Source organism: Fusarium redolens (genome assembly GCF_020744475.1).
Source record: "Fusarium redolens strain MPI-CAGE-AT-0023 chromosome Unknown BKA55scaffold_9, whole genome shotgun sequence".
Taxonomy (NCBI): Eukaryota; Fungi; Ascomycota; class Sordariomycetes; order Hypocreales; family Nectriaceae; genus Fusarium; species Fusarium redolens.
The window spans coordinates 180,561-200,340 of record NW_025763672.1 but is presented as its reverse complement, the minus strand read 5'-3'; the positions used below and the strand labels follow the sequence as shown (position 1 = coordinate 200,340).

The window sequence follows — 19,780 nt, the reverse complement described above, 5'->3', positions numbered from 1 at the left end:
AAGGGCGGGGAAGGATAGAACGCAGTAAAAACCTCACGTAAACCGCATCACAATATAACCTCACGGGTTGGCCTGCTTGATTCAGCATCCGCACTGCACAAGCCACCAAGCCCTCACCCTTTACCTCACTTTACTCACTTGATGGATTCCGTCGCAACCACTAAGGCCGAGGCGGATGCTCATTTGGAAACTCTTCGTCAAAAGAGGGGCGTTGGTAGAGAACAACCAGAGGAGTCTGTTCTTGTACAAAGCCTGGACCAGGCACTTAAAATGCGTGTACTTCTGTCCAGGAGTATGATGTCTTGTACTGACTACCTACCAATAGCGTTTCTGATCAACTCTACAAAGCATCAACACATTTCATTCTCGAGTTAATTCAGAATGCAGATGACAACCAGTATGATTCTGAAATTGTGCCCAGTCTGCGATTGCTATTGTACAATGATAGAGGTCAGAAATATTTCCGTTCTGACTGCAACGAAGTCGGCTTCACATTCAAGCAACTTGACGCTCTGACACGAGTCGGTCAAAGTACCAAGGCCGCCGCCATCAATGACTCAAAGTCGTACATCGGTGAAAAGGGCATCGGATTCAAGTCCGTGTTCAAGGTAGCTGATGTGGTCCACGTTGCAAGTGGTCTTTACGAGTTCAAGTTTGACCGCAATGCTCGTATCGGAATGATTCTTCCCATTCCCTCACACTTTCCTGCTGCAGATCGCGTAACCGATCATACGCAGTTCCTTCTGGCGTTGAAAAGTCAACGCGACTACGATGTCATCAAGGAGGAGCTAAACAGTATCGGGCCAGACCTGCTGCTCTTCTTGAGAAATCTGGACCAGGTCTATATATCTATACGCGGCTCGAACAAGCGGTATCGACGCAAGATCACCAAATTCGACGCAAGATATAAAGGAGAAACTGTGAAAATATCTGTTCACGGCGACGCTGTAACGTCAAAAGAATACATCGTCCATCGACATACTGTCGAGAAATTACCTCTAGAGCCCCAGAGAGAAGGCACTGTTTCTTCTGAGGTTGTAATTGCGTTTACGGTCGATAATGAAGCCACTCCCGTATTCAACACTCAAAGGGTTTTTGCTTTCCTCCCAGTTAGTGACTTTGGCTTCCGTGTAAGTGACCCTTGGGTTGAAGCCAGTTTTACGTTGGCAGGCAAGCATTTAACACTAATGGCTTGCTCGGTTTAGTTTCTTATCCATGCGGATTTTATCCTTGTAGCCAGTCGAGAGGGTCTCGATGAATCGAGCCTTTGGAACTGGTCTCTCAGGGATGCAATCCAGACTGCCTTCGTGGACGCAATCCATCGTCTTGCTGCACTATCCCCTATCCGGGATGGGGAGGGACTGTGCTACAAGTGGCCGAAATACCTCCCTCGTTATCATGAAACCTCAGGATTTTGGCATGGCCTCCATCAAAATATGATGAATGCCTTGCGTGATACACCTTTGCTTGAGTCGCGAGCGGGCGGCGCTCTACGAAAGCCTACTGATCTCTACTGGGTACCTAGAGATTGTAGATTTGAGAACGGAACTCTTTTCGACCTCCCGTCACTTTTGCACTCGCACTTGTCGTTTGAGTATGATAGCGTAAGGCCGGAACTCTCCCTAATTGGGGTCGACAATCTTGATATCAATGATTTGTGGCGAGAATTTTCCCAATGGGTCAATGAAGTTGGAATCGACGGCCTAAAGAAACGGCCAATCAAGTGGCATCAAAGGGTCAGTTCGATCTTCTGCGACCGAAAAGAACTACGAGAGAAGCTCCGACATTTACCAATTGTCCCTCTTCGGGATGGCTCATGGGTCAAGGCGCGCAAGGATCGAGTGTTTTTTACTTCTACGGACACCGAAGAGCATGTACCCACTGGCATCAAGCTATTTCTCGTGGATCGCTCTGTATCTGAAGATCCAGCAAGAAGAAGATTCTTGAGTTTCTTGGGAATTCAAGAATATAGCCCTGCCCAAGTTTGCGAACTGATTGTCAAACTGCACCGTGATATGCCTTCTGGGCCCTGCCGCACAGAAACGGATCTTGTCACAGACGCTCTTTATCTTTTTGATCATCGATCGTTCCTCGGATACAAAGTTCCTGACATTTACCTTACCGCTATAGAGGGTGGAAAGAAGATTCGAAGCAGAAAACGCCATCTCTACTTGGTCGACCCCGGTGTCAAGCCAGGTTTGATAGCAAAATATCAGTATACCGCGGAAAGTCCACTCGTGGTGCTCTCTGATAAGTATGAGGCTGAGCTCTGCAAAGACCGACCACAAGAACATGCAGAGCTATTTCGACAGTGGCTCCTGAAATCCGAATACAGAGAGTTTTCCACAATCCCGACACTTTTACACGATAACAAACTGAGCGTCGAGTGGCACTTTCTTAGCAGACACGATGTGATGGATTTGCTACAAGCCATCAGGCTACAATGGGACAAAACAGGGATTCTATCCCCCAAAATCATCGAGGCTGCGGCAGAACTACAAGTGCCTTGCTGCGATGGACATTCGAGATCTCTAGGCCTCCTAGCTATCCCAACTACGGAGCTGGAGCAAAAGTGTCCGCATCTCGATTTTGTGAACCTTCCCGATCCTGCAGTGTACAACTGGGGGTTTCTATCAGATATGGGCGTCTTAACCAACCACAATACAACAGCAACTCTACGAGAGCTCCAAAAGATTGCACAGCTCCAGGTAGATGAGGTAGATCAGGATGCAATACGCGAAATTTACGAAGCACTGAACGCAAGCATGCGTTCCGAGTGGAAGGAGATAAAGTGAGTAAAACCAATAATAGAAATCTGAACGACAATGCTGAACACACCACAGCACGGCTTTCCTGGAAAAGCCCCTTGTATTCGTTAAAAAACCAAAACGCAGATGGTTAAGCCATCTTTCCTGCGTCTGGGATGCCCCAGTTGCTCTGAAGCAGGTCACAAAACTCAGAGATCGCTACCGCACATGCAAGCAGTTATTCAGTTCCATTCTGTGTGTGAAGAAAGTCAGCACTGGAGACATTGTCGAGGAACTGTGTTCTGTCTCAGATGGAGGCGACCTGGATGTCCAGCGCTTCAGTGAGCTGTTCTTTTTACTAGAGAGCTATCGTTCTCATCATGAAGAGCTGAGCAAGGATCAAGTTCGAAGAATCCGAGAAGCTGCGGTATTTCCTGTCGTGGCTGAAGGGAGAAACGGTGACAAACAGCCGAATATCTCTTTGCAGTCTATATGTGAGAGTGATTGGTACGTTCCAGACCAAATGCCCCTGGAGCGAGCTTTTCGACGCAGGGTCGCTATGCTTAGCATGCCTGTAAAGGACGTTAGGTCTTTGCGTACTCTCTTTGAGGATCTTGACTGCGAGCAACGGTTTCTCTCTTATGCGGTTGAGCAAACAACTGAATTGAGAGGCACATGTATTCGTGACTTGCGTCGGGAAGGTGATCTCATGACCCGACTTGAATATATTGCGTATGTATATCTATACTGCGAGGTAGGTTTGCGCTCACATATTCGTTTCTAGGCTAGCGACAGATCAGTCGGCACTCGTCGAGGATATCACGATACAAATGTGGTCGGTATCATCAATCCTAACTAAAAGTCGATTGGGAGACACTGAGATAAGCGATCAAGACAAGTTAATCACGATCAGAGATGATGGAGGGGTCACAAACATATACATCCGCGAAGATATATTCATGGACAACCAGGCCCTGGTCAATCTTGAATTGCAGGAGCATTTTAGTAGTCTATGGGACGTTGATACCGAGCACACCGAGCTGGTCCACCCCCTCCTGACTGCACCTATTGTTGAAATACCTGTTATCTTGGAGCGATATAATATCGAAATACCCGAAAACTCGGACAATGGAGACGCTGGCAATCAAGAAAGCAACAGCGAGGATCAAGAAAGCGACAGTGAGGAGCAAGCGACGACGATTGCACATCTAACCACAACCTACTCCGTTAACGATTCTGGTAGGGAGGCAACGATGGAGAGCGACCACGAAAGCCAGTTTATCGACTTGGCAAGACAATTCAGGAATCTTAGAATCTCACCGGCAGCAGGTGGCAACGATGAGGAATTCATCACTCCAGCAAGCTCACCTCGACTTGTCCCACGGCACGAAGTGATTCCTTCTCACAATCCAAGGAGTCAGAGAATAGTCCAAAAAGCGAGTGTACTTCATGCAGACGAGACACCAGTTGCGAGAGCTCCGAGGAGCAGCGCTCAGTTTGGCGGTATACTAGACCAACGTTTGCCAACAGAAACAGCAGAAAAACAACCCGGTGGGGGAGATATTTCTTTGCCTCGCTATCCAACCATGGAAACTACTTTCTACCAGAATCCCTCCGGCTTAAACACCCCCAGACCCTCTCAAAATTCTCCCAGAGCCTTTGAAGTTCCATCTATCAGATATAGGGAGATTGGGTTCCTTGGGGAGCGTTTCGTATGTCATCCTAGGCAACCATCAAACTGCTATTCCCTGACGTATATGTTTTGCAGATTTATCATATGCTTCAACCTCGTATCAAGGATTGGACATATGAGAATTGGACGAGTAAGTTGCGAGTCGAGGCCGGGCATCCCCGATTCACAGAGCGCGAAAAGGACTTTTCCGACTTTACCTACCTGGATCGTTTTGGTCAAATGAAAAGAGTGCTGCGAGAGGCTGGCATGGACGTAATCGTCGACTGGTCTCATAACACGAAATTTCATCTCGAGGTCAAGACGACACTAGGTCCTTGCAGCGAGCCATGTTTCGTGTCCCAGAATCAACTTGACAAGGTATGAAATACAGTGATTGGTATGGCGTACATCTTTGTGCTAACGCTTTGGCAGATGCGTCAGTACGAAGGGAACTTGAGTAACGCCTACATCTTAGTTCGGGTTTTCCAGATAGAAGCAGCTGGTGGTCCAAGTTTTCGATTCTTTCCAAATCCTTGGAGCCTCTACATGGAGGGGGCTCTCGACTTCAGGTCGAATGAAGGATATAAGGTGTATGGGTTGGCATAAGCTTAGTACCTACCTTAGTAGCAGGCGGTTCCGATGACGGGCAGGGCCTCCCTGATGACGCTCAATATCGCTGTTAGCCGTGTGTTACTCGCCTCCTGAACTTTGACATCAAGTCCGAATGCGAAGCCCTCTGTGGTCGTTCTACAGTGCTTGCCGGACTCTCAAATCTCAATGACAGTGAAGCTACACGGCGTCGAGTGTCTGCAGTTGCGACAAGTATATCCAAATTCTGCATGGTGAAGAGAACGCTTGCAGGTAATGAGGGTGGGAAATCGGGAAGATCTAGATAAAGAGTTGGCGTAAGAAGAAGTCGAAGTTGAGCATACGAGTAACGAACCTTCAGGTACTCAAGGTCTTCATGGCGGATACCCATAGTCAAATCAAGAAAGGCATGCTTGACAGCATAGAAGATGACGACCGTGTTTCCGACTTGAAGGTTCGAGGGGCTGATCTCGACACCACGGCGTTCCGTGTAGATAGCAACGGGGAGCTCTTGACCATCTCGGTCTTTGACGACGAGCCTCACGCGGAGATCAATCTCGGCCTTGACGATCTGGCCGAGAAACACCCAGTGCTTGCGAGGCTCCCAGAAACCATTGTGCCTTTCGCGGTAGTAGTCAGGGTTGAGATGATTGTCCCAGGCTAGATCTTCGAATGCCGGGAAGTGTTCTTTGCCTCGTAGACTCGCGAGTTGGGCGCCGTTGGAAGCCATAATGTTTGGCAGCGAGGGACGCCTTGATCTTTCTCGTTAAGACCTTAGGCAAGATTCAAGATGATGTGAAAAGATTTGGAGGTGTTCAAGTGAGGTAGAAGTTGAAGAAGAGGTAGTGGGAAACAGGAAGAACATATGGCAAATGGTGGTGGGGAATGCCGTTTGGATACGGCTAGTTGCAGCGTTTGTCGGTCCCCTGCAGTGCAACAAGCAAACAAACGGCTTGGGTCTCTCTTGTTTCCATTACAACGAATGGTTGTTAAGCAGGCATGTTGTGCTGTGTATAGAAGAGAAACGGCTCACTACTCCACGGATCGGGTGCCCCTATACATCGAAGCTTTGTATTGGATTTTCCTCTCTTTTCCTATTACTTATATTTGAATATGAGAACTGCATCCATGAAAGATGTAGGTAACTAGAGCTTGTAGAATGTCAACCGAAACACAACAAGAGCTATTAATCCTCATAGACATCAATCACATAATTTGCATTGTCAGTAATGCCATCACGCCAATCTACAGCAATGGCAAGATTGCTAAAGCAAGATTTGCATAGCGATTAGGTAGAAAGAGGCTGCTCGTGACTAGAAAAGCGGCATAGCACCGTACACCTCTTTCAGTTGCTCCCAAGTAACACTCTTTCCGTAGATTAGCCCTGCAAACATCTTACCAGCAAAAATGCTTCCTCTGGGAGAAGACATGTACTGACGATAGGTGATCTCCGCACTCTTGGAAGCCAGGCAGGTGGAAAGGGGCCTAAGATTCGACTGCAGTGCAATATCAAAATCGGGATTATCAAGAGGCGGCTCTTTTCTTGAAATCTCTCTGTCTCTCTGATATATTCCACAGCGAGATTCTTTAGGTCGACCATAGGTTGATTCTACTCATCTGATAACCCTGTGAAGGTGGCAAATTCCGGACAAACAGACAACTCTTCCAAAGGAGCAGCCTGGGCACTACTACAATCAATAACCCCGGTTAGCTTGTACTCATTGCCAAAATGCAGATCGAGATGGCAGAGAGGAAATGGGCCTCGGACCCTATCCTCAATGATCATGTGGGTAAGACCTGTTTTCAGTACCTAACATGCTGTCAGCCAGTGTGGTTCATCCTGATGCAGGTCGACAATTTCCTGATTGTGGCTTGGCGATACTGCGCAACCAAGATGAAAACGCAGACTGGGTTTCGCATACCTGTAGACTGTAGTCTGCCCGAATCCCGGTTTCCGCGCGAAGCCCGCGATACTGTCGTGTTTGGATGGCGGGTAAGTCCTTCGGTGTGACAAGGGGCCAGCCTTGCCTGTATGCTGTGTGGTTCTGCACTGTGGTGTTGTTGTATTGATGATAGACGCGTCGTAATTCGCGGCGTGTTCTCCGCACCGACTGGGCACAATTAATGTGGGGATGCTGGCGACTAAGTAACCAATCAAAGGTGAATTATTCCCCTCATAAGTAGCCGCGTGCAACATGTCACAGATTGCTTTATGGACAAGTCGCACATTGCTCTTCAAACGCGCTATACTCTCTATCGCAGCATCTTATCTCAACTCACATTACTCAATTTTGACAATGCCACTTCTACAATTGCCCCCCGAGACTCTTAGACAGATCTTTGATCAACTTGACTCGTCTTTCTTTCACGAGGATTTAGGCCGCCTCACAATCTGCAAACAGTGGTTTGATTTCGCTCTTCCTGCATGCCTCAAGTGCATCGCCCTTTCTCAAGAGGTTCTGCGAAATCTGATTATCTCTACGGCAATAAAAAAGCCTTCTCCGCTTGAAAACAGCTTGGAAACCCTAGACCTCAATCTAAGAGGATACCAATACGGCATCTCTACGCCCTATGGCAACCCGGTCAAGACTTCGAAAAAGGCCCTAAATGATGACCTCGCTCAGCTTGCCATTATCGTCCAGCAGTCTCATAGATTGCGTACATTGTGCGTAAGGGCCTGGAGCTCTTCCTCGCCTAATGCCCTCTCCAGACCAGAAGATTATCTGTCACTCTCTACCGTGCGAGCTTTACTCTCAGTGGAGAATTTGAGTGTCCTGGTGCTAGATCTATCCGGAAGCTCTTTAAACCCATCAGGACAGCAAGGGCACGAATGTCATATTTGCCCATCTATTGGTGCCCTTCTTCATACTCTTCGAACCCTTCACTTACGCATGCGCAGCATCTGCCCCGATGTATTAAAGACTCAAAATCTCGATAGTACGCTACACTTGAGCACGGTGGCCATCAACTTGAGTCTGATTGCAGATCAGCCAAACCTAACGTCAGCAGCTCACTCTAAACCATGCGGTTCTCAGGGCGGTGGATTGATTCAACTGCAAGCGGACATACGGGAACAGGCGGAAGCTCTCGTAACCCGAATGGCGTCCCCTAAAACCATGAGGATTCTGACTCATTCACTTCCGCTGTTTGAAATAAAGTCACTAGACATCTTGACTGGCAAGAGAATGATTCTGGATGACGATGCGGCGTGGGATGACGATGGCAAAACTGTTCAGGAGGACTCGGAGCCAGAGTCCGAGATTTTAGATGAAGATTTTGCTGGTTTTCTAGACGATTGATATTGTTCTAATGGTCAAGCTTCAGATCAGCTTCTGATGATGAACTAGCTTGGCTTGCCATGCATGCGGGTAGGCAACATCACATATCTGCTGTACGGAGTATAAACCTGCAAGGAATGGATTTACTTACCCTAAGAAATGCTTTGCGGCTCAGAGTCTCCCCTTGATCATGATTCATATGATAGCTAGACACCTGTGGTTGAAAGTTCATATTCGATACATGGTTTAGTAGAAGCTGGTTCTCATGGGCGTATATAAGCTTTCAGTCGTGTAGGCTTTCTATTCTTCTTGACCGTTGACTGCAGGACTTTAGACACAGCAAGCCAGCCATTTGAAAAGCACAGAACTTTTTTCTTCGCAGTACTCTTCAACGGGAAGACAAGGTACTCGCGCTTGGATTGTAGAATGGTATTTGTCTATAGTCTACGCCTTGACAACTGTATCTCCTTGCCTTCTATCCATCCCAGCCTTCCCCACTGCAACGTCAACGGCAACGGTGGCAAACCCGCTTGAATACGAACCCTAGTGAATTTTCGGATTCATCATCCCCTTGTCGCGAATAAAGGGGGCGCGGCAGCTAGACCCAAAACCGATTGGACGATCTTTGGGCCGGAGAGATTCTTTTGAGATACGCTGTCGCCGATCAAATAGTGTTCCCGTTTCATAACGAGGCTGTAGTTACATTGGGAGATACGACGTATTGAGTCAGAACAAAGGGGCCTTCTTGTTTTTATAGGAGCGTGTAACGGCAAAGGCGAGTTGGACTCCGAAAGGGGCGTAGTTGGGTCTTATCCTTGTCATGTCTATTCTCCGACGGGGACTGGAAAGAGAGTTTGGACTAGGTATTTTAGGAATTGGAGACTATTCGAGAATTTGCCGACGTTGCGAGTCAAACTTTATCTCCTGCATATGTTTCATGGTTGTGCTATCCGAGTCAGTATCAAGTTTCGCCGATATCTTATCCAAGAATCATTCTGCTCACGCGGCTACGGAAATTAACAGACGTATAGTCATGATCTAATCTCCAAACGTTCCCAACGGCTTAACGGGAAGAGCTAATGTCTAGGACAGAATGAAGGCACCGAATCCATGACATATTGAAATATCCAAATTACCTATTACTAAAAAGCTAAGCAAGGCTGTTGTGAAGGTCACTCCCAAGTCCAAGCTTTTGCCCTAATGTTTCGAGACTCATCCCAAAACCAAGAAATATGCATTCATAACAGGGAGAATATGCATATTCCAGCGTCATCCTTGAATCCCCGAAGCGAACCGCTCTCCGCGTCTCCATAAAGGTCCACAAAGTTCATTTCAAGGCTCCATTTCCCAAACTCTAATTCAAATACCGATGAAAGCCAAGACACATCCTTTCGGGGCGACTGTCTCTGTTTGAAGATGATCGACGATATAGAATTAATCCGATTGGTCCACTAGAAATAGTAGCTGTAGATCTAGTCTCGTTAATGACTCGTAGTGCCCGTTGGGTTTCAGTGGACCAACGGTAGATGCGCAAATTAAAAGCAGCCTTGTTTAGTTTGAGCTGACGACACCAATGTGGAGTAGTGAAAAAGATGTACAGAACTTGGATGCCGTTGAATTTGCACAGACAATGGATCATAGTGGCAGTTATTAGTTCATCTGTAGATTTCATAACTCTCTCAAACTTCCAGACACCTTCTAGTACAGCATCTTCAGAATTCAAGTTCCAATTCTTCATTTAATCATTCTCGTATTCTCCACGATGCAACCGGATGCCCCATCTTCCGTGAGGCCCTCCCAGAGGAATCCTTGGAGAAGCCCGACTAGCGCCAGGGGCACTTACATACAATTTCACCAGTCGGGGAACAAGAAACCCACAAAAAGATCGGCGTTGAAGAAATCTCAACTCCCATATCCTTGAAGAAACAGGGCTAAAGAAATGCCGTTCACCGCTGGCAACCGATGACTCGTGTGCTCAGCTGCTATTCTTCTAGCATCCAGTCATATAGATAGCGAATGATAGCATGTTATATGCCGGCTCTTAGTATAACGCCGGCCGTTGGATCTGCACAGAATGTATCTTGCCCTAGTTAGTTCTTATCTCACAAGTCCAGTCCATAACGTCCAAAACATCGGTGGATTCCTCCACTAATGCACGTACATGTCGATCCTGGATCCATGATTTGCCGCGGGAACAGTGGTCGTATATCATAGCACGATCCCCTCAGCGGGCGGTTCGCTAATCTATTTGATGCGCCTCTTTTATTCTTCTTATTTATGTGTTTTTGACTTCTGAATCTTGACGACAGAGGTTGTGATATCGACTTGCCCATTACAAGATGGAGACGACGCCGAGGGAGTCGAAGCAGATTGATTTATGGATTTCTGAATTCATTACGTTCGTGGCTGCGACGGTTTTCATCGGGTTACGGTTATTGAGTCGACGACTTACGAGGATTGAGTTTTGGTGGGATGACTGGTTTGCGATTGGATGCTATGTAAGTCGACGACAGTCTACACATCGCGGACTTTTGAGTATCATACTAACTTCAACAAGGCCGTAGCGATCGCTTGGGTAGTGATCATTCCTATCTGTACATCTCATCAATCACGATATCCGATACGCTCGAATCTAACGTCGACCAGGGATCAAAGATGCCGGACTTGGACTTCACATCAACGACATTCATGGTCGCGGGACCAAGGCGGAAATATTGATGCACAACAGTCTCATTCTCTACGTTGCTGAATTGTTTTACGCAACAGCTCTATTCTGCGCCAAAGGATCGATTTTGAGTTTCTACTGGCGCATGTTCCGAGTCACCAACATCAAGCTTCCTATTCAGATCTTGGCCTGTTGTTCTTTGATATGGATTATCATTCGAGTGAGTATACCTTCAAGCCATGTCCTTGACGAGAGTTCTAATGACAGTAGACATTCATGGGCATCTTCCATTGTATTCCCGTGCAGCGCTTCTGGGATCCGTCTGCTGGAGGCTCTTGCGCTATTGAGGATAAGAAATTCTTCTTTGGTACTATTCTGGTTCACGTTATGCTCGATATCGCAATCATCGCCCTACCGATTCTTCAGATTCGCAAGCTGCAGTTGCCTTTCTTCCAGAAGATCGGTATCATGCTTATGTTTGTGTTTGGTATCGTGTAAGTGACCCTATTCCTATTGCGTGACTTGGACTGACGCCTGTAGCATTTGCGCTTCGGCAATGGTCATCATTGTTGCTTCCACCCAGTTCGATGCCACTTCGGAGGACCTAACCTGGAACTTGGTCACCATTGTTGTCTGGGCCTCTGTTGAAGTGAACCTCGTTACTGTATCAAGTATGTATCCGAATCTGAATCCCCTGAGCCTTGCTGACGGTCTTTAGCTTGTCTACCTACCGTTCGTCCCGCTATACTTTACCTCTTCACTTGCACCAACCCGACATCAACCATCGGCTCCGGTTCCAACAGCTACGGACCCAGTTACGGCCGCAGTCAGACCAAGAACACGATTCGATTATCGACCCTTCCTAACAACAAAGACAACGACGAGTCAAGCTCAACCCATCAGCTTGCGGACTCGGATCAGGGTGGCCGTGGTTCTTTGTCCGACTTTGAGAGTCATGCTATGGATCGATACCGAGGAAATGTTTCTACTGTTACTGGTCGTGCCCACAATCAAGCTTCAGAAGAGTTCAACACTGGTTCGCCATTTGGTGGAATCATGGTTAAGAACGAGACGACTGTTCGGGTTTCGACGGCCAGACAGTGATAATGATGCAAAGAAGCAAGATACGTGGAGAGTGGAGGGTAATACAGGCAACAGGAATCTCACTTGAAGTCTGGGAAATAAATGAGTACAAACACCGGCCAAACAGTCACAAAGATAGAATATGTCTCAATAGAACTTGATAGAATTTCAATCATGGCTAAATCTCATTACGTGTAGTGAACAATTAACTCCTCTTAAATCAGCAGCTTTTTGGATTCTCATATCTGAACTTGTTCCACATTCAGGAGATTCTGTGATCCGAAGCTATCGGGTTTCGGGTTCGCCTTTGAGCTTCGCGTCCCGGAAACCCGAAAGACCTCAACCAGCTTCAGCAGTTAGTGAGAAAGATACATATAATGCATATAAAGGATTATTTACGCCAGATATTATTCAGGTCTAACCCCAGATTCTTTTGCCGCTTGCAATTACCATTGCAGCCCCGCAAATACCTCGCTCAAGGAGTTTGATATCCACTCACAGAGATAAGAATCATAAAACAACACTACAAACCAGATTTAGATACTTCAATTATACAAAAATGGTCTTCACACCTCCATCATAGGAGCCGAAGCTCGCAATTGGTATGAACTAGTTACCAGCCTATAGAAATAGCGCTCATTCTTGCAGATCCCTTGACCAAAGCCTTTTCATGACCCTGGCTGTCCAAGAAGCCCAGAAAGACGATGCCCAACCTGATGGCTCTACTGACAAGAGCGAGCTACCTATTCAGCAAAGCAGCGCTTCGGTGCCCGCACACAGAACTGCTGACCAGGATGCGGAAGGGGGTGCTGAACTCGAACAGCATTCGACTTCTACCTCGTCGGCGAGAAAACGACCGGCCGATGAAACCTCGCCTCTACCCAGGCCGAAGCACAAGCGCAAGAAACGGCATTGCTGTGACGCCGAGGAAGACATGATGCAGTCGGATGCGGAGCTGGGCGCAATGGAGGAACATATGACGACCGAAGTGAACCAGGAATTTGACGCCAATCGTACCACGGATACGACAACCCACGAGGATGGTAAACCGGTGCGCGTAAGCAAGGGCCGGGACTGGACCCCTGAGGAAGACAAGACGATCAAATCTTACTCTAAGTCGGGGAAAACGCACGGGCAAATCGCGGCCGAACTGAACCAAGGACCCAGCACCAGTCAAGTCAAAGTCAATCAAGTTCGAGAAAGGATTGAAAAATTGACGCTTGTTGAAAAGGCCGCGCCATATGCCGAGGCAGAACAAGCAATGATCATATCAGGTGCGCAGCTTGGGAAATCGGCCAGTGAGATTGCAGCCGAAGTGAACAAGGAATTCCACAACGATCGGTCCACTGATGCGATATCGAGACAGAAAAAGATTCTGATGGGGCCCGATTTCGAGTCTGGGCACCCGGAATGGAGTCCTTCAGAGCTCAGTCACCTCCGGACTATTGTGAGTTCTGGGGAGCACATACCAACCGCTGTGGAATCGTGGGTGGAGCAGACTGATTTCAAAAGAACTCCGGATGCGGTGGTTGCTCGCCTCAAGCTTATTGCAGCAGAGACAGCTGTTCCTTGGACTGACGAGGAGGACGCAGCGCTGATGGCCGCATGCGAGGGTCTTGATAAAACGCGGCCGATGACTGAGGCCTTCAAGTCGGCGACCGAAACAAAGCGAACCGATAAGGACAATATCCAGAGAATTGAATACCTCGGCCTTAGATGTGTTATTTGCAGTTGAGACCTGTGGCTGAGAGCTTATAATCACCACACAGAACTTAGAATACCTCGGCCTCAATCTCGGTCACGGGCCTAACCCCGAATGCGAAAATCACTCCTCTTCATCTTTTCAAGGTTCACAGAAACGTTGGACTTCTAAGGAAGACGAATTTCTCGAGACCCTCCGGGATGGATACAACGACGAGAGCAGGTATCAGGCTTGGAAGAAAGAGTTTGGCCCTACCAGGACTCTGACGAGTCTAAAAACTAGACTTGTTCGTCTGTCTAAGAATCCCCGTGGAAAGCATCATATATGGACACTGGAAGAAGAAATTACCTGCGCTCCTATCCTAACCTGAGCAAATGATAGAAGCTCGCCAAGAAGCTCGCCCTGACGTGGAAACAGAGGAACGCGAGAATGCAGTGTGATTTGTTACCATGTCATGTTTTCGGCGGATATTAATTCGCCAGTTGGGTACATGCTCAGCGAGACTCGAGCGAAGCGAAGCCCAACAGCTCTCTGGACAAGGACTGTGAGATGAGCCAGGTGTTTGCGAGGTTGTTGGGCTGGGATCGGGGCAGGTTTGTGTTACGATGCCATGTGTTTGGATAGTCATTTCACCAACTCAGCAAGACACGGTAACCTGAAGTGCCTGACAAAACAGCCACTCTGAGAAGACAAAGTCCATTCGTGTGTGCCGCGCGACTACCAGAAAATAAGAAGAGGAAAATTTCTAGATTGTTCTTGACGCAATACTGCATGCGTGGTGGACGCCGCCTTGCTCTTCCTCCCCGCGAATGTATGTAGATCTGTCTGTTCCAACCCCAGACCGATTCGCAGAACTTGACTAGCTCCGTGTACCGGAGGCGGGATGGGTGAGGGAGAAGAGTTGGAGGTGGCTGCAGCTCGTCATGGATCATTTACTCCGATGTCGCCCCGCACGCCAACCATGCTGAGCTTATTACTAATCAAAAGGCGCTCTTCTGGTGGCGTCGAAACGAACGCGCGATTGGCTACCTGACACGAACAGAGCCCCCGCATTTTTTGCCGGACGACGTCGGACCGTGGCTGTGAAGGTTTGACTCTACAGTGACTCTGTGTGCAATTTTCTTTTTTTTTTTTCGAGCCTTGCCCCAGGTTTATGTCCGGCTTCGCTCCGATCCAGAGCCAAACTTTCCTTAGCTAGCCTCTCCCACCTCCCTCACCTCCTCGCACTTTTCTTTTTCATCATCATCGATCCCGAAGCAAAGACTGGCATCTTCGGATTCTGTTTCTCTCCACTGAGCGCTTGTGCTCACTCACGCAATTGAGATCTTTTCTTTCCCATTGCACCCCGACTTTCCTCCCCTCCGAATCCATCCACTCCTCCGCGATGCTCCGAAATCGCCCTACAAGAAAGGCTATCCGCGCCTTTGGCCAGGCGCGGGCCTGGACGACGCCGCCTACAACCACTCTTGCGCAGTCAATGCTGCCCGCGACGCAAAGAACAAAGACCACTGCTACCAATTCTTCCGCACCGTAAGTTTCTGGCTGTTTATCTTGGTTCTTTGCACCCTCATAACCTCGTTCGTGGTGTCGCGCCTCGCCACCCAACAACTATTCGTGTTCCTGACTCGAAAGACGCCGAGGAGTGCCCCAACGCTCGTTCCACCAAGTCAATCGGTGTTCCATTGTTAGTCTCATCTCAATCATGTTGCTGACGTGCTTTACAGTCAGACTCGCCCTGCGCCCAGCCCCGCCTTCAACTTGGAACCCGAATCTCGCGGTCATGTTCAGCCTCTTGTCAATCAATCGAAACCCGAGATGGATGAGTCGTAAGAATTCTCTCTCAAACCACGATGAGCCCTTGCTCATGTGCTTTCAGGTTCATCGGAAAGACCGGTGGCGAGATCTTTCATGAGATGATGCTCAGACACGGTGTGAAGCATATTTGTTTGTCTCCCTTCTCCAATCGAACTTGTCTTCGTTGGCAGGGCCAAATGAGAACCCACGTGCTAACTAGTCCTAGTCGGCTACCCTGGAGGCGCCATCCTTCCCGTCTTCGACGCCATCTACAACTCGAAACACTTCGATTTTATCTTGCCTCGACACGAACAAGGCGCCGGCCACATGGCACAAGGTAAGACTTGCTTGGTTGAACAAGGTTTATATTAATATATCATAGGGTACGCACGAGCTACCGGAAAACCTGGCGTTGTACTCGTTACATCGGGCCCGGGAGCGACCAATGTCATCACACCCCTGCAAGATGCTCTCTCAGATGGCACTCCTATAGTGGTCTTCACTGGACAGGTCGTAACAAGTGCGATCGGACTGGACGCGTTTCAAGAGTGCGATACTGTGGGCATTAGCAGGCCTGCGTGCAAGTGGAATTGCATGGTCACAAGCATTGCTGAGCTCCCGCGTCGAATTAACGAGGCTTTTGAGATTGCTACCAGTGGTCGTCCTGGCCCTGTTCTCATCGACCTTCCTAAGGATATTACAGCCGGGATTCTTCGAAAGGCTATACCAACACAAACTTGCCTACCCTCTTTTCCAAGCATCGCTTCTCAGGCTGCCAAACGACTAATGGAGAAGCAGCTTAATGACTCCCTTGGTCGTGCTGCTGAGCTTATCAAAGTAGCTAAGCAGCCTATCATTTACGCTGGCCAAGGCATCATCCAGTCTGAGGGTGGAACTGAGCTTCTTCGCGAGCTAGCTGATAAGTGTTCTATTCCTGTTACAACAACTCTCCAGGGCCTTGGCGCATTTGATGAGCGTGACGAGAAGTCATTACACATGTTGGGTATGCACGGCATGGCATATGCCAATATGTCTATGCAGGAGGCCGATCTTATTATTTCTCTTGGCGCTCGCTTTGATGACCGTGTTGTCCTGAATACTTCAAAATTTGCTCCTAATGCTAAAGCTGCAGCAGCTGAGAAGCGAGGCGGCATTATTCATTTTGATATATTGCCTAAGAATATTAACAAGGTTATTCAAGCAACTGAGGCTATTGAGGGCGATGTTGCCACCAACCTCAAGATGCTTATGCCTATGCTCACACCTACAAGCATGGAGCAACGAAGCGAATGGTTTAAGAAGATATCCGAATGGAAGGCCAAATGGCCTCTATCCAACTATGAGCGCGCTGACTCTCCTGGAGGCAACGGTCGCATTAAACCCCAGACCCTAATTGAGGAGCTGAGCGATCTCACCTCTAAAATTGACAAGAAAACAATCATCTCGACTGGAGTGGGCCAGCATGTGAGTTCCTCATGAGCAGCCAACACTATTACGAACACCAACTGACCTGAATTAGCAAATGTGGGTAGCACAACACTACTCATGGAGAGAACCTCGATCGTTTGTCACCAGCGGTGGACTAGGTACGTGATATTTTTGCAGCACCTTGGCTGTTTTTCTCCGGCCTTTCCTATCACCAAACCCAAATCTTGTCATGTTTCTTGGTCATTGAAGTTTATAACGACCCTAATTCTGACCCTGGGATGCAGGCACGATGGGCTTTGGGCTGCCAAGTGCGATTGGAGTTGCAGTAGGGAGACCAGACGCCCTCGTGATCGACATTGACGGCGATGCGTCCTTTAACATGACCCTAACAGAGCTCTCCACCGCTGCTCAATTTAACATTGGCGTCAAGGTTATTATTCTGAATAACGAGGAGCAAGGCATGGTTACCCAATGGCAGAACCTGTTCTATGAAGACCGCTATGCACACACCCACCAGCGGAATCCGGACTTTGTCAAGTTATCCGACGCAATGGGTGTGCAGGCGAGGAAGGTCTCTAAGCCAGAGGACGTTCGGGCTAGCCTCGAGTGGCTCATCAACACAGACGGTCCAGCTCTTCTCGAGGTTATTACCGATAAGAAGGTGCCTGTCCTGCCTATGGTACCAGCAGGTGCTGGCCTCCACGAGTTCTTGGTTTATGATAGCGGTGAGTTATAGTTCCTGGGACTGTAACACGATGATATGACTATTTGCTAACGGCGGTTGATTGCAGAAAAGGACAAGGCCCGGCGACAGCTAATGCGCGAGCGAACCAGCGGTCTTCACGGTGCTTAGCCAGGAGTCCAGGAGGAAGTAAAGCTGTTAGGTGAAATTGTCAGAGGTCCATAAGGCACATGGGTATTTTGATATTGCGTTGATTTTACAACTATGGATAGGTGCATAATGGATGTTACTTAATGATCGCTGGGGTCTTCAGTCGGCTGGTCTTCTTGTGGGAGCATCACAGGCGACTCAGTCTTGCGCCCCCTTAGCTTACAAAAGTAAAAATATAGGTTGCCTTGAGATCGCTGTCCGGAAAGATGCTGCTGAACCGCTTATGTATTTCTGACCAAGGAAGTCTGTCCTGACTTTCCTTCAAGCCGATAAGGAGATTATCTTCCTCAGGCGTAAAAGCATGGCCGATAGCCCTCCGTGAGGCCCGGCGAGATCTCCTTGGTGTAGACGCCCGTACTCCGGCTCTGCTACCAACATCTGCCACTGAGTGATCATTCATACGCGAATTCCAGCTGAACTGAATTTGAAACAAGGCTTGACCACCTATGAAGACGCGTTTCAAAGTAGCATCTTCGAGACTCCATTCTTGAAACGTCGCTGACAGAGCCCGTGGGTCACTCTCATCTTGCTTGTCATTCGATGGTGGTCGGCGGCTTGATGGACTGGCAGCATGTAGTCGTTGGCGAGGCTTGCCGCGGGTTGAGGATCGTCTAGACTTACGGCGTTTGCGGGTCAGAACCATCATCGGCATAACAGCTCGCTTAGCGCCTCGGTTGCGTCGCTGTTCCGTGCTGGAGGAGAGTACTCTTGTTCACCTCGCACGACACTGCACCCCTCGGTTCGGAAGTAGTTGTGAAAAGGCAGTATCCGAAATGGCGTGTCGGTCAAGGCTATGGTATTCAACCCTGTGGTTAAGCTCTTCGCCATGTCTTGAAGCTAACAAGCATAGGTTTGACCGAAACCTGTACAGTAGTTTGTACGACGAGCGAAGACGACATCGACGTGGGATCCTCAGGCTCTCTGGTACCCGCAACCAAAGCCATGGTTATCGATATTGAGGTAGGCGTCCGAATACGATAAGATTCAGTCTCTCGGCGCGTCAGATATATTATATAAGTTCCTTCAAAAACGAAGCACGGCGTCGCAGGAGAGAAAGAGAAAGCGCTGTGGAAAACAACAGCGTCTGGGAGCTGGGGTTGGAGCTAGTGTTGATGACAGTAGCTAAGTCGGTATCAAATTCTTGCCCTCGAGAGCCAAAGAGTAATGCCAGAGCGACAGAGCCGCGAATACGTGGAAGGCTCTTCCACACTATGGTTGGATCGTGACCCGTGAGATGATGGCACTGGGAACAGAAGAGGTCTTTCCAAAGATCACGGCTTTTCGCAAGGGGGGACACAGTCACGTACGCCATTAAGCGATTCCGAGAAGCTACCAGTGTTTAATACTCCTCATTAAGTTGCCATGACATTGCCCCGGATCGTCACCCATCTGCTCCGTTTTCTATATCACGTTCTAGGTCCTCCACCCGGCCAAGAACCACAAGCCCAAGCAAAGCAACCACACGCATCGTTTAGGAAAGTTCAAGTTGGGTAACGCAATCTTTAACACCTGATGAAAACGGCCAACGCGTATACCAATATCGGACGATGAATGTCGTCTAAGTCGGTGTCCACACGAACCTCATGTATGTGAAATTGAAAGCTCGAGGGCGGAATGATTGTGATGTTATCATGTTGCTTCAATGAGTTGTGATATTAACGAGGAGGCTTGATAGTATGTCTAGTGAATTGGATTGACGATTGGTTTTACCATTGTCTGCGGCGGCATTCTTCACACGGTCTCCGTTGTGCTGGTGGTCATGGAAGGAGTACATTGGGCTTTGACATAGTCGCTAGGTTGGCCAGTCACCGTGAAAATAATTGCTGACGCAACTGACAGGCAGAGTTCAGTTGGTGAACTTGCAATACAGCATAAGAGGGATACCAAATTCCAATGGACAGTTCACAGGCTCAGGTCCGCGCTCCCACTCA

At 48.4% G+C, this 19,780-nt stretch overlaps 7 protein-coding genes across 7 annotated transcripts; 5 read left to right on the top strand and 2 right to left on the bottom strand.

The window, feature by feature from the left end:
• Window positions 1–270: 270 nt before the first annotated feature.
• BKA55DRAFT_690677 (uncharacterized protein) lies at window positions 271–5,025 on the top strand (the record flags this gene model as incomplete). The annotated part of the gene is made up of 7 exons (XM_046199544.1): window positions 271–292; window positions 349–1,130; window positions 1,206–2,791; window positions 2,844–3,479; window positions 3,532–4,459; window positions 4,516–4,797; window positions 4,852–5,025. The coding sequence occupies 7 exons, from the start codon at window positions 271–273 to the stop codon at window positions 5,023–5,025; spliced, it is 4,410 nt and encodes a 1,469-aa protein (XP_046048355.1).
• Window positions 5,026–5,098: 73 nt separating this feature from the next.
• Window positions 5,099–5,737, bottom strand: BKA55DRAFT_690676 (uncharacterized protein; the record flags this gene model as incomplete). The annotated part of the gene is made up of 1 exon (XM_046199543.1): window positions 5,099–5,737. The coding sequence occupies one exon, from the start codon at window positions 5,735–5,737 to the stop codon at window positions 5,099–5,101; it is 639 nt and encodes a 212-aa protein (XP_046048354.1).
• A 1,497-nt stretch (window positions 5,738–7,234) lies between these two features.
• BKA55DRAFT_569427 (uncharacterized protein) lies at window positions 7,235–8,690 on the top strand. Its single transcript, XM_046192925.1, has one exon. It carries the CDS (start codon window positions 7,305–7,307, stop codon window positions 8,304–8,306), a length of 1,002 nt encoding a protein of 333 aa, XP_046048353.1. The 5' UTR covers window positions 7,235–7,304; the 3' UTR covers window positions 8,307–8,690.
• Window positions 8,691–10,624: 1,934 nt separating this feature from the next.
• On the top strand, window positions 10,625–12,211 carry BKA55DRAFT_644822 (uncharacterized protein; the record flags this gene model as incomplete). Its single annotated transcript, XM_046197190.1, has 6 exons — window positions 10,625–10,783; window positions 10,843–10,879; window positions 10,932–11,170; window positions 11,257–11,444; window positions 11,491–11,621; window positions 11,669–12,211. The coding sequence occupies 6 exons, from the start codon at window positions 10,625–10,627 to the stop codon at window positions 12,052–12,054; spliced, it is 1,140 nt and encodes a 379-aa protein (XP_046048352.1). The 3' UTR covers window positions 12,055–12,211.
• A 221-nt stretch (window positions 12,212–12,432) lies between these two features.
• BKA55DRAFT_569425 (uncharacterized protein) lies at window positions 12,433–13,808 on the top strand. Its single transcript, XM_046192924.1, has one exon. It carries the CDS (start codon window positions 12,704–12,706, stop codon window positions 13,766–13,768), a length of 1,065 nt encoding a protein of 354 aa, XP_046048351.1. The 5' UTR covers window positions 12,433–12,703; the 3' UTR covers window positions 13,769–13,808.
• Window positions 13,809–14,973: 1,165 nt separating this feature from the next.
• On the top strand, window positions 14,974–18,054 carry BKA55DRAFT_569420 (thiamine diphosphate-binding protein). The gene is made up of 8 exons (XM_046192923.1): window positions 14,974–15,265; window positions 15,460–15,561; window positions 15,612–15,679; window positions 15,756–15,866; window positions 15,912–16,993; window positions 17,049–17,115; window positions 17,242–17,682; window positions 17,749–18,054. The coding sequence occupies exons 1-8, from the start codon at window positions 15,120–15,122 to the stop codon at window positions 17,808–17,810; spliced, it is 2,079 nt and encodes a 692-aa protein (XP_046048350.1). The 5' UTR covers window positions 14,974–15,119; the 3' UTR covers window positions 17,811–18,054.
• On the bottom strand, window positions 18,004–18,501 carry BKA55DRAFT_690671 (uncharacterized protein; the record flags this gene model as incomplete). The annotated part of the gene is made up of 1 exon (XM_046199542.1): window positions 18,004–18,501. One exon carries the CDS (start codon window positions 18,499–18,501, stop codon window positions 18,004–18,006), a length of 498 nt encoding a protein of 165 aa, XP_046048349.1.
• Between the last annotated feature and the right edge of the window lie 1,279 nt (window positions 18,502–19,780).